The sequence below is a fragment of the Cebidichthys violaceus genome, unplaced genomic scaffold (genome assembly GCF_023349555.1).
Source record: "Cebidichthys violaceus isolate CVI_PGR_0920_01 unplaced genomic scaffold, fCebVio1.0.p SCAF_1, whole genome shotgun sequence".
NCBI classification, from domain to species: domain Eukaryota; kingdom Metazoa; phylum Chordata; class Actinopteri; order Perciformes; family Stichaeidae; genus Cebidichthys; species Cebidichthys violaceus.
The window spans coordinates 22,231,531-22,241,663 of NW_027176262.1; the positions used below are offsets into that span (position 1 = coordinate 22,231,531).

Below are 10,133 nucleotides of genomic sequence, written 5' to 3' on the forward strand. Positions count from 1 at the left end.
CGGGATGGTGTTGATGTTGGAGGCCCACTTTGGGTCCTGGGAGGTCTCCACAGCAGACACAGTGTTGTTGAGTATGGTGAGGGGGGGCAGTGTTGGGGGGGGGGGGCTCCTCCTTAAGTCCACTGTCATCTCCACAGTTTTGAGCTTGTTGAGCTCCAGGTTGTTCTGACCACACCAGAGGACCAGCTGTTCAACCTCCCGTCTGTACGCAGACTCATCACCATCCCTCATGAGGCCGATGACCGTTGCGTCGTCTGCAAACTTCAGGAGTTTAATGGGTCCCGAGGTGCAGTCGTTAGTGTAGTCCGGGTGCTGGATGTGATTTTTTTTTTTTCCCAGCCTCACCTGCTGCGTCCTGTCTGTCAGGAAGTCTGTGATCCACTGACAGGTGGAGTGTTTGGGTTGAAGTATTTCCAGGATGACGGTGTTGAACGCGGAGCTGAAGTAAAGAAACGTAACCCTCGCGTGTGTCCCCGGGGAGTCAAGGAGTTGCAGCAGGCAGTGCAATCCCATGTTTACTGCATCATCCACCGACCTGTTTGCCCGGTAGACAAACTGCAGCGGGGTCCAGCAGGGGGCCTGTGATGTCCTTCAGGTGGGGTCAACACCAGTCTCTCGAACAGTTGCATTACCACAGATGTCAGGGCGACGGGCCTGCAGTCATTCAGTCTTGTGACGGCCCCCTGTGGTTGGTGAGGTCCTGCAGGCCTCTCCACACTGACCCAGGGTTGTCGGTCGTTGTCCCCACTTCTGTAGGCCTCCTTCTTGGCCTGACGAAGCTGCCTGAGTTTTGCAGTAATCCGGGGTTTATTGTTGTTGCACGCGCAGAAGGTTTTAGTCGGCACACACGTGTCCGGTGAATAAAATGGTTTACAGTCTATGAAGAGGGTTTCTAAGTGAGGGCTGCGTGATTCCTTCAACACCGTAACATCTGAACACAAACCTTGGTCAATGTCGACGCAGATGCATTTATATAAAGTAGCTAAAAGTAGCTCCATCGCTGTGTACACAACTGTTTACATATCAATAAAAAAAATGTGAGCAAAAAAAAAAAAGTGGCTCCATCTCAACCACCTACAACAATAAACTGCTGCAAGCACATTGATGCATTAGTATTCTAACTGTTATGATGTAATATATAATAATATATCAGTCACCGTCTTGCACATTGAGTACTTTTGATACGTTTTGCCGATCATACTTTTGTACTCTCACTCAAGTAGGATTTTAAATATAAGACTTTCACTTGTAATGGAGCAACTATACATTCTTGTGTTGGTAAAGGCTCTCATGATTCGGTATCCGGCTGTAGATTCACCAGTTATCTCTACGTGTATGTTATACAGAGTGGAATAATACATCAAACCAATATACATATCACAAAAATACACATCAATACTCCTGTGATTTTAAATGCTTGTTTGTTTGTTTGTTTTTAATCATGGCATCACTAAACCATCCATAATACAGGGGCTCTTAAAAAAAAAAATGTTAATACAAGATACATTTGGTCACAGAATTTACTGTACATCGGTGTCAAAAAATCTCTCCACATGGCCCACCTTTTACAAAGAGTTACAGATGTCAGTCTGCACTCTATCTCTTCTTTCTTATTCATAAAGTCTCGGCGCTTTGTTCTTTTTGAAAAGGCACTGAGGTAAAAGGCACTGTTGCACAGGTGGACTAATCTAAACTTGTCCATTTCTTGGCGGTTGGCTGAAATTGAAATGCACTGCTCATTAGGTTTTTAAATGACACTGTCAGCACTTGTGAGTCACGGCATGATTAGGAAATGAGCATTTAAAAGGAGCACTTCACCCACAAACTGACCATTTTGTCGATCAAAAGAATCAAAAACGGAAAAAAAAAGTCTTGACGAATTGAAGTAAACGGGGGGGCCACGATTAACAACCGCAAGACGATATCAAAACATCCGCGCACAAGCTCTCGCATAACTTGAGCATTATAATTTAAGTCTCATTTTCCCAGTCCTATGCTCACTACTTCCCAAACACATGCATCTCTGCTGAAACCTCACATGTGTTTAAATAGTGAGGTTTTAGTGGAGATGCATGTGTTTGGGAGTGAGAATACGACTGGATGAATGAGACTTGGGTTGTACTGCACAAGTTTTGGGTGGAAGTTTTCCTAATTCGCCGTAAAGGCAGACGAGAAAAACAAAGTTTTCTTCAAGAATTCAAGGGAACACTGGTTGAGTAATCAATATACAATTTGTCATTTTGTGGGTGATGCATTGCTTCAAAGTCCACTGTTGGCGTTGTACTTGTATTACCACATGAAATATATAAAAAAGGAATGATAGATATAGATATTTGAGGACAGGGTCTCAATCCTAAGGCCTTAAACCCTGAACCCTCAGGGTGTGAGAGACTGTAAGGGCTTGAAATGGTGTAAATACGAACGGGACAGCTCTTTGCTGCAACATATCACGTTACCATGACAACATCAAAATATAATGTGTACAATCGTAGGTATTATTTTACATATTTTACTCCCTGATTTGAACGTCTTCCAGGCTCTTTCCTCACAAGACGAGAGGTAATTTCAAATAATCTATTTTACTTGATTTTGTCAAAACAGCTTCAATGACAAAATTAAATGTTTGATGATTAAATCTGTAATATGATCTCTGCTTCCATTCCTCTGACTTCATGTGTTTTCATGTTCCATCTTTAATCCTTAATGTTTCTCAGAAATTGAATTTGTCTGGCTGAACGCCCATGTGCCGTCATCTTTGTTTGACTTGTTTATGTCTCCACGCTTCCACTGGTAACCCCGTGTCTAACGTCACATTGCTATGAATTGTGGGTAATTCCCCTGGGTAAAGTCTGCAGGACTTACGGAAAGGGTTCATAAAGGGCTCAAAATGTCGAGATTGAGATTTGGCCATCATGCACAAAATGTCCATTTTGAGGAAAGAGGAGGAAGAGAAGGATAATTAAAAAAAGGATCTATTCTGTAAAAGGCAACACGTTACACACTGTGGGGATAATTTCTATCACTCCACATCTAGTCTATGAAAATCAACATCAGTATCGATCGCTCTGCTACCTGCTCATAGTGAAGGGTTTCTAATGACGCCCACCTCCGGATGAGCTCAATTATCGGACTGTTAGATGGCATAAAGATCCAGCTTCAGGCCCACTTCTCTCTAATTACAACAGCTTTCATATGAGAACCATTAGAGGACCACACTTTGCCCTACATTCCCGTTTGTTACCGGTTAGTCCTGTACCAGTTCAGTCACAGCCCCGTATCTCTTCAGCCACAGATGACATCATAGAGACAGAGAGAGTGAGTCTGTTGCTGCTCAGTCAGAAAATCCTAGCTGGCAGGTAGTCGGCTAGCTTAGCTGTACACGAAAGGAAACAGCATAGCTCTGTCCAAAAGGCAAATAAATGACCTATCTCACCTCTGAATCTCACAAATTAACGTGTTATATCTTGTTTGTGGGTTAGGGTTAGGGTTATGAGGCTAGCTGTTTCCCAATTTCCAGTCTTTATGCTAAGCTAACCACCTGCTGGCTGTAGCGTCACATTTCGTGTACCGATATTAGAGTGGTATCAGTCAAGGAAGTAAACATTCCTTCAGGTTGTGCTGATGCTAAAATTGAATGTTTACGTAATAGTTTGACATTTATGGAAATATAGGCAGTTAGTTTACTGTGTTGCTGAGAGTTAAATGAAAACATACAGCTCTCATGTCTGTAGTCGAATTATAAACATATACGGCTACAGCCAGCAGCCAGTTAGCTTAGCATAAAGACTGGAAATAGGGAAGGCTGTAGGCTGTGTACTTGTTTTTGGACTCGTACAATCACAGAAGTTAAAACAAGTTTTAAATCGTTGGACAGAACCAGGCTAGTTGTTTCCCCATGTGTTCGGTCTTTGTGCTAAGATAAGTTCACTGGCTGACGCTTAATCGTAATTTCTAAACAGACGTGAAAGTGTTCTCATCCGACTCTCGTCAAGAACTCAACTAAGCATGTTTCGATAATGATGTCAAACTATTCCGTTACGCAATAGGCCTATGATACGGAACATCTATTTTAAATGTAGAGTAAAAGTGGTAAAATCTCAAGGGTTTTTGAGAGATGAAGAGTTTATTCCAGAATGTTGGCTTCAGTTAAAGCTGTGTTGCATTGCATTTTTACCCGGGAGAAGCCACATTTCCAACTTTCCAACATTTCTGAACAAGACTGGACCTTGTCCCACCAAAAAATAAAATAAAAATCTCTTTGGCAGTGAGACACAACAAGTGAGCCTGTCGTCACTGGGAATGGGGTCAGTTTGAAAACGACATAACGTGTGAACTCCAACTCTAAATACAACATAGGTCCGTAAACCTTCCCCATCAATCACAGGGAAACTTTTTAGAGTTGTTGTTCGGCGTCCCGTTCTGCCTCACGGACCTCTTATTCCAGGAGAAGAAGTCGGCACGTAGTAGGCGGTAGCAGTAAATCATGATCATGACATTCATCATCATCATGGCGACGAGGAAGTATGAACCGTGGTCCAGCCAGGTGTAGTTGTGGACGATGTACCAGGTGAGGTAGAACTGGGTGCCCAGGCGAAACGTCATGTAGGTGACGATGTTGACGAGTTTGTTGATGTGGTACGTGGAGGAGGAATGAGCCCCCGCCAGCTTCAGCAACAGTCTCAGGTGCAGGGTGACACTGTTGACCTCCACAAAGAGAGCGACTACGGCGCCGGCTACATAGAGCTCAGTGAAGAGGGCGTACAGGAAACACGAGATCACCTGAAGAGGAGACACACACACAGAGGCGAGTTGTTGTTGTTGTTGTTCTTACAGCTAACAACTCCTGTGTTTGACGCTCTCATTGTTTGTCTTTGCATTTCATTTCATCAGTTTTTTTTGTAAGCAATGCTGCTCATATAAGGAAGATGGATGGTTTGAAAATAAAGACTGAACAAAAAGACGTGATGCAGATAAGACAACAATGACACGTCTGCTAGTTGGATTTGTAATTAATAATTCAATTAATAATTTAACTAAACATATTAGATAATAAAGTAATTAAATTAACAATCAAATAATATTCAGTAAAAATCAGTAACAGCATATTAAACAAATACGGTATTTCAGAGAATGAAAATATTTCAAAACACGACCAAATTTGCAATATGACTCAATTTTCCTCCATATTTAGTGACAATTTGGACGCCAATTTTGGAGCTAAAATGAAATCAGCGCCTCACTTTATTGTCTTCTTCTCTGACTCCAATGTCTTACCCAAACCACAACAGCATCCTTAGAAGAAAACACAAACAGGCATGTGGTCTTACCAGCACGTGATGGAGTAAGAATTCCCACGATTGTCTTGCATGTCCCGTCAGGATAATGTCACCCGCATCCTGCACAAAGTATCCTGAGAAGGAAGAAATCGTGACACTGAGAGGAGGTGGAGGTAGACGAGAATACAATCTATATGTTACTGTTCGTTTGATCTTGGAGTTCGGCTTTTCTTGAAAATCTTCATCCTTGGTCTGTTTGACACAAACAGAAGCATGAAGATGACGGTACAATCGCTTACATTTACTGAAACTCAGTTTTTGTCCCCTGCCTGTTTGGCCTCCAAAAAGCTTTCTTTTTTTTTTTGCGTTAAACCTGCATTCATATGCAGATATATCAGTCATTACAATGCAAGATCTCCCTTGTGTCACTTGTTAACCAAGAAGTTAGTTGAGCTGATCCAAAGGCAGAGTTTAATGTTTCTCTTAGTCATTATTACAACATAACCATGGTTATCAGACGGTGTAGGCCTCGTTTAGCTGGAGCTATTCAAGTGACTAATATACTACTAAGAGTCCCTTTGTGCCTCGACCGACATCGACAGACACACAACCAGCCTCCATGTGAAACAACCTGACCTCCAGTATCTAGTGCGGTTGGCCTCAGTGGAGCGTATGGGTGTTTGCGGTAGTTAGCGCAGATCTCCACAGATTTGTGTCTTCATGGTAACACATTAGGTGTAACCACATACAGCACAGCTCAAACAGAACACGGAGTCCTCTGTGGATTATCTTTGGTGTCCACGGTGATTTGGAAACAGGCTAGAGGGGCGGATCTTTTTGTTGTTTCTGTGGAAAAAGCAGCAACTGCAAGGTGGCACTGTTGTACCGCCAAGATCAATTCAAAGATCAATTCAAGGATGGAAGAGTCCATCAGCATACTCTCCCACATTTCCCTCTTGTGCATTAAACTAGACCTGCAACCATTTGTCAATTAGTCGCAGTAAAAGTCGTTGTAGTCATTTTTTTTTTTTTTTTAAAGCAAAAATGTCAGTTTCTCACTTGTTTTCTTTGTCATACATAATATATCTTTGAGTTTGGGACTATTGTCAAACAACCGTCATGTGAAACACTACCTTGGGCTATAATTTCAGCACTTAATTTTCTGACTTTTTATAGTCAAAACGATTTATAGACGCAAGAAAATAATCAGCAGATCAATCAATACTAAAAGTAATGCTTTGTTGCAGCCCTACACTAAATACTACAGGATAACAAGTACAACAACTGCAGTTAGGATTTGCAATTTAAATGAAAACGCAAAAGATTTAAAAAGAGTCTGAAGAGAAGTTTCCTTGGTCGAAGTGTTATTCTGTTGTCGCGATGCATTCACTGACCTGTTGAGACGCAGACGAGCAGGTAGGACAGAGGGGTGTGGTAAGAGTGAAGGTTGCTCAACGTCTCTGGCCAAACCAGCACACTGGAGAGGGATACATGTTACAGAAAGACGGGTCTGTGTTCACCTCACTCAGACATACATGGGCTCACTCATGGAGGGAAAAAAAAAAAGACGGAATAAGCAGAGACGTTAAGATCGGGTGTTTTTGGCTTCATTAAACCCCCGGACTAATAGATAGTCAGCAGTTGAAAAATAAGTGCCGTTAATGTTTTATCCTTTCATTTTACAACTCTTATTATCTAAGCCTCTATTGGTGTCTCTGCACCTTTTTAAAAACACATTCTCTCTCTCTCTCTGATTTTGCAGGGTTCTTTGTCACTGCTGTTGGCAAATGGGGGCACACCTCAAAAAGCAATCGTTCCTCTGCGTCCCCTCCCTGTATAAACACACCACGACAGAATTTGTGTTGATAAATGACCTTTATATACGACGTGTAAAGCAGCACGTTGGTTCCTTGACACTATTGTGAGTGAACAATCTCTCAATCACTGCTATTCACATATTAAAGTATCAATACATAGCCTAAGTGAGAGTGCAAACAGCAGCCTAACAAATCTGAGCTTGGGCCCAAACAGTCTCCACCCAAATAAATAGTTTCTCATGATGCTTTCACAAGAGTCGTTGAGCCAGCAGGTTTTTCCAGTTCATATGTCAGGAGGTTCTCTCTTAAGGAAACCCTGACGGCTGTGTGTGTGTGTGTGTGTGTGTGTGTGTGTGTGTGAATTTTTTTTTTATTTCTTTACTGACCTCGAAGTCGAGCACAAATTCACAAGTACAAGCGAATAGCAATATGAGTTTTATGTGGCTCGTACTGTACAGTGATATTTCCCTCCCTAGCACGTGTTCAGACATGCCATTCTTCTCCTGGCTGCCACAGACTGTCACTGCTACACACACACACACACACACACACACACACACACACACACACACACACACACACACACACACACATAACACATCGTTTGGACTATGAATAGACAATGATGTCCCACTGTGTAGATGGATGGATAGAAGTGTGACTAAGACAGCTGCTTGGATGGAAACGTACCAGGTCAGGGCCCATGATCCAGTCAGCAGGGAGTGCACCATTGAGACAGAGAGGTTCTTCCACTTCCAGGATTTAAAGTCATCCTGCTTCACCACTTTGGGCACAGGCAGCCTTTGCAGCAACCGGTGGATCACCTTGAAAATCAGAGAGAACACCAGCACCGACTTGCCTGGGTGACGCTTCAGCACAGGAACCAGGGCGTCCATCCTGTCCTCTGCTCTACCTCCCTTCTCTGTGCGCGTGCTCTTACTCTCTACAGCTTCCTCTCTTTGTCTCTTCCCCTCTGTTGGATTTTCCACGCTCCTGTAAACGTCTCCTGGTGTTAATGATGGACCGATTTGCGCGGTATGAGATGGGGCAGGGCAGGGGAGGCGCTGCTGCAGCTGCGAGAGATGATCTTCTGTTTCTAATAAAGTTTGAACTAAGTCTCTAAGAGCTGGTGTCCAATTTACGCTGCAGCCTTTTCTTTTTCTTCTTCTTCTTCTTCTTTCTTCTCACGTTTTAAGCGCCCCGAGTCCGTGGTGACAGTTCAATCCAACGGAAAGAATGTTTGTCTTCATGCAGCGCCTTCTGATTTTACCGCTCTCAGCCCGCCCGTCTGTGCAGAACGAAGAGTGGGCGTGGTGGTGCGGGGTGGGCGGTGCTGCTGCGCCCTTCAACCACAAAAACAAGGAGGAACAGAGGCTGTGATCACGTTACACAAGTAATCACAGAGCAGGGCTGCCGAAACGAGATTTTAGATAAGAATGTATAAAAAAAAATATATATGTATATAAATGTATCAAATAGCTTCATAGTTATAATCTTTATGTCTACCAGCGCCACCCTTCCATATGCGCACGTTTTTGGGTGGGCACTGTGCGTAAAGGCTCCTTCTCTCTGCCTCCTCATGCATCTATGTGACCTATAAACAACAACAGCAGTTCGGATAAGTTCTTCCATCGCAGGCTGTGTTTCTTTTTTTTTTTTCCTGGCCTAAAAGGCTACAAATGAACTAATATATTATAAGCGTGTGTTTTTGGTTATTGGATTGGGATAATCTGTTGGATGAAGTATTCCGATTAATTAAGTAACAGTCGCAATACCACAAAGTTTAAATACTCCAGTACAGGTCTTGTATTCCAACTTTAGACAAAAGCGCAGATATAAAATAAGCAAAATGTCCTGAAGTATAAAAATGAAAGTCCTCATTTTTTCCACACACCTTTCAGAGTGTCATGTAATTCTATTCACTTAATATTACTGTGTTGTTCTGAACCTCAAAGTAACGAGTATCTCCAGTTGTAAAATGAATGTAGTAAAGTAAAGAGCACAATGTTCACCCTCTGAAATGTAGTGTTGAAGAAGTACAAAGTAGCATAAATGTTTATACTTGCATAAATAAATGTTTATACTGTATGTACTTGAGTAAACCCACTAAGTCCCTATCCATTCAGAATACGAACAGGGAAAGAAAGAATAAGGCTCTTGATTGGTTTTGCTCCTTCCCTCTTGGTCATTTTCCCTGTTGAAGTTGGGAGGTGAGGGTCCATGGTGTACCCAGTCTTAGGTCCTCTTTACATTTCCTCAGCCAATCCTTGGGTGCTGTTGTGATTTTAACTAAATATAGTATAGAAGTGGTTCTCTAGTTCACCATATTTATTTTTTTCATCTGTTTTGCCTTTTATAATGATTATAATCATGTTTTACTCACTTGACCATATGCAGACCATAAAGGTGGTAATACAGGTCACTTGGACCTTTAAAATATTTTAGGGAAGTTCATAGTGAGTACTAGCATAAAGATAGGGGCTTCAATAAATTACACATTACATTATCAACTTCAGGATTACATTTCTCTCAAAGTAAATTGGTGACAATGTCAGCAGTAAGTACTGTAAACATATACGATTGAGCATATAAACACATCTTTGTTATGTTTGTAGCATAACAATGTAAATCTGGTGTGTTAGACAGACAGCCTACTTAACTTACTCCCTTACTTCACTCCTTTCTTGGCCATAACTTTTTCTATAAACACAGCATGTCTCTCATCCCCCACAGCTGGCCCCTCTGCAGCCCAGTGGGGGGAAAAGGAAGTGAGCAAAACTGATCAGGAACAGCTAAGACCCTCCACACGTCACCATCTGCACCACAGATGCCTCTGTGAAATATACATCCACGGTGAGTTCACCTTTCTTTACCTGCTTAAAGTTTCTCAGGTTATTTACAAACTGATGTATTTCTTTAATCCTATCTGTATTTGTTTTTTTTGTATTCATGCTTTAGTGCAGGAGTATTCAATTAAAATCTCCTCGTGCAAAGGTCCAGAACATTACAATAACATCTAACTTGTGCTATTTAGTGCCAT

General features: G+C 42.1%; 1 protein-coding gene across 1 annotated transcript; it reads right to left on the reverse strand.

Moving 5' to 3' along the window:
• Positions 1-1,404: 1,404 nt before the first annotated feature.
• On the reverse strand, positions 1,405-8,381 carry tlcd1 (TLC domain containing 1). Its single transcript, XM_068715448.1, has 4 exons — positions 7,784-8,381; positions 6,671-6,753; positions 5,328-5,410; positions 1,405-4,779 (listed from the first exon to the last, which is right to left on the reverse strand). Exons 1-4 carry the CDS (start codon positions 7,987-7,989, stop codon positions 4,375-4,377), a joined length of 777 nt encoding a protein of 258 aa, XP_068571549.1. The 5' UTR covers positions 7,990-8,381; the 3' UTR covers positions 1,405-4,374.
• Positions 8,382-10,133: the final 1,752 nt, after the last annotated feature.

Excerpts from the sequence above, each read along its gene's own strand:
- tlcd1 (XM_068715448.1), bottom strand. The coding sequence starts at position 7,989 with ATGGACGCCCTGGTTCCTGTGCTGAAGCGTCACCCAGGCAAGTCGGTG. Across the intron at positions 6,754-7,783 it reads GGATCATGGGCCCTGACCTG|TGTGCTGGTTTGGCCAGAGA; the intron begins GTACGTTTCCAT and ends ATCCCTCTCCAG. Across the intron at positions 5,411-6,670 it reads GCTCGTCTGCGTCTCAACAG|GATACTTTGTGCAGGATGCG; the intron begins GTCAGTGAATGC and ends CTTCCTTCTCAG.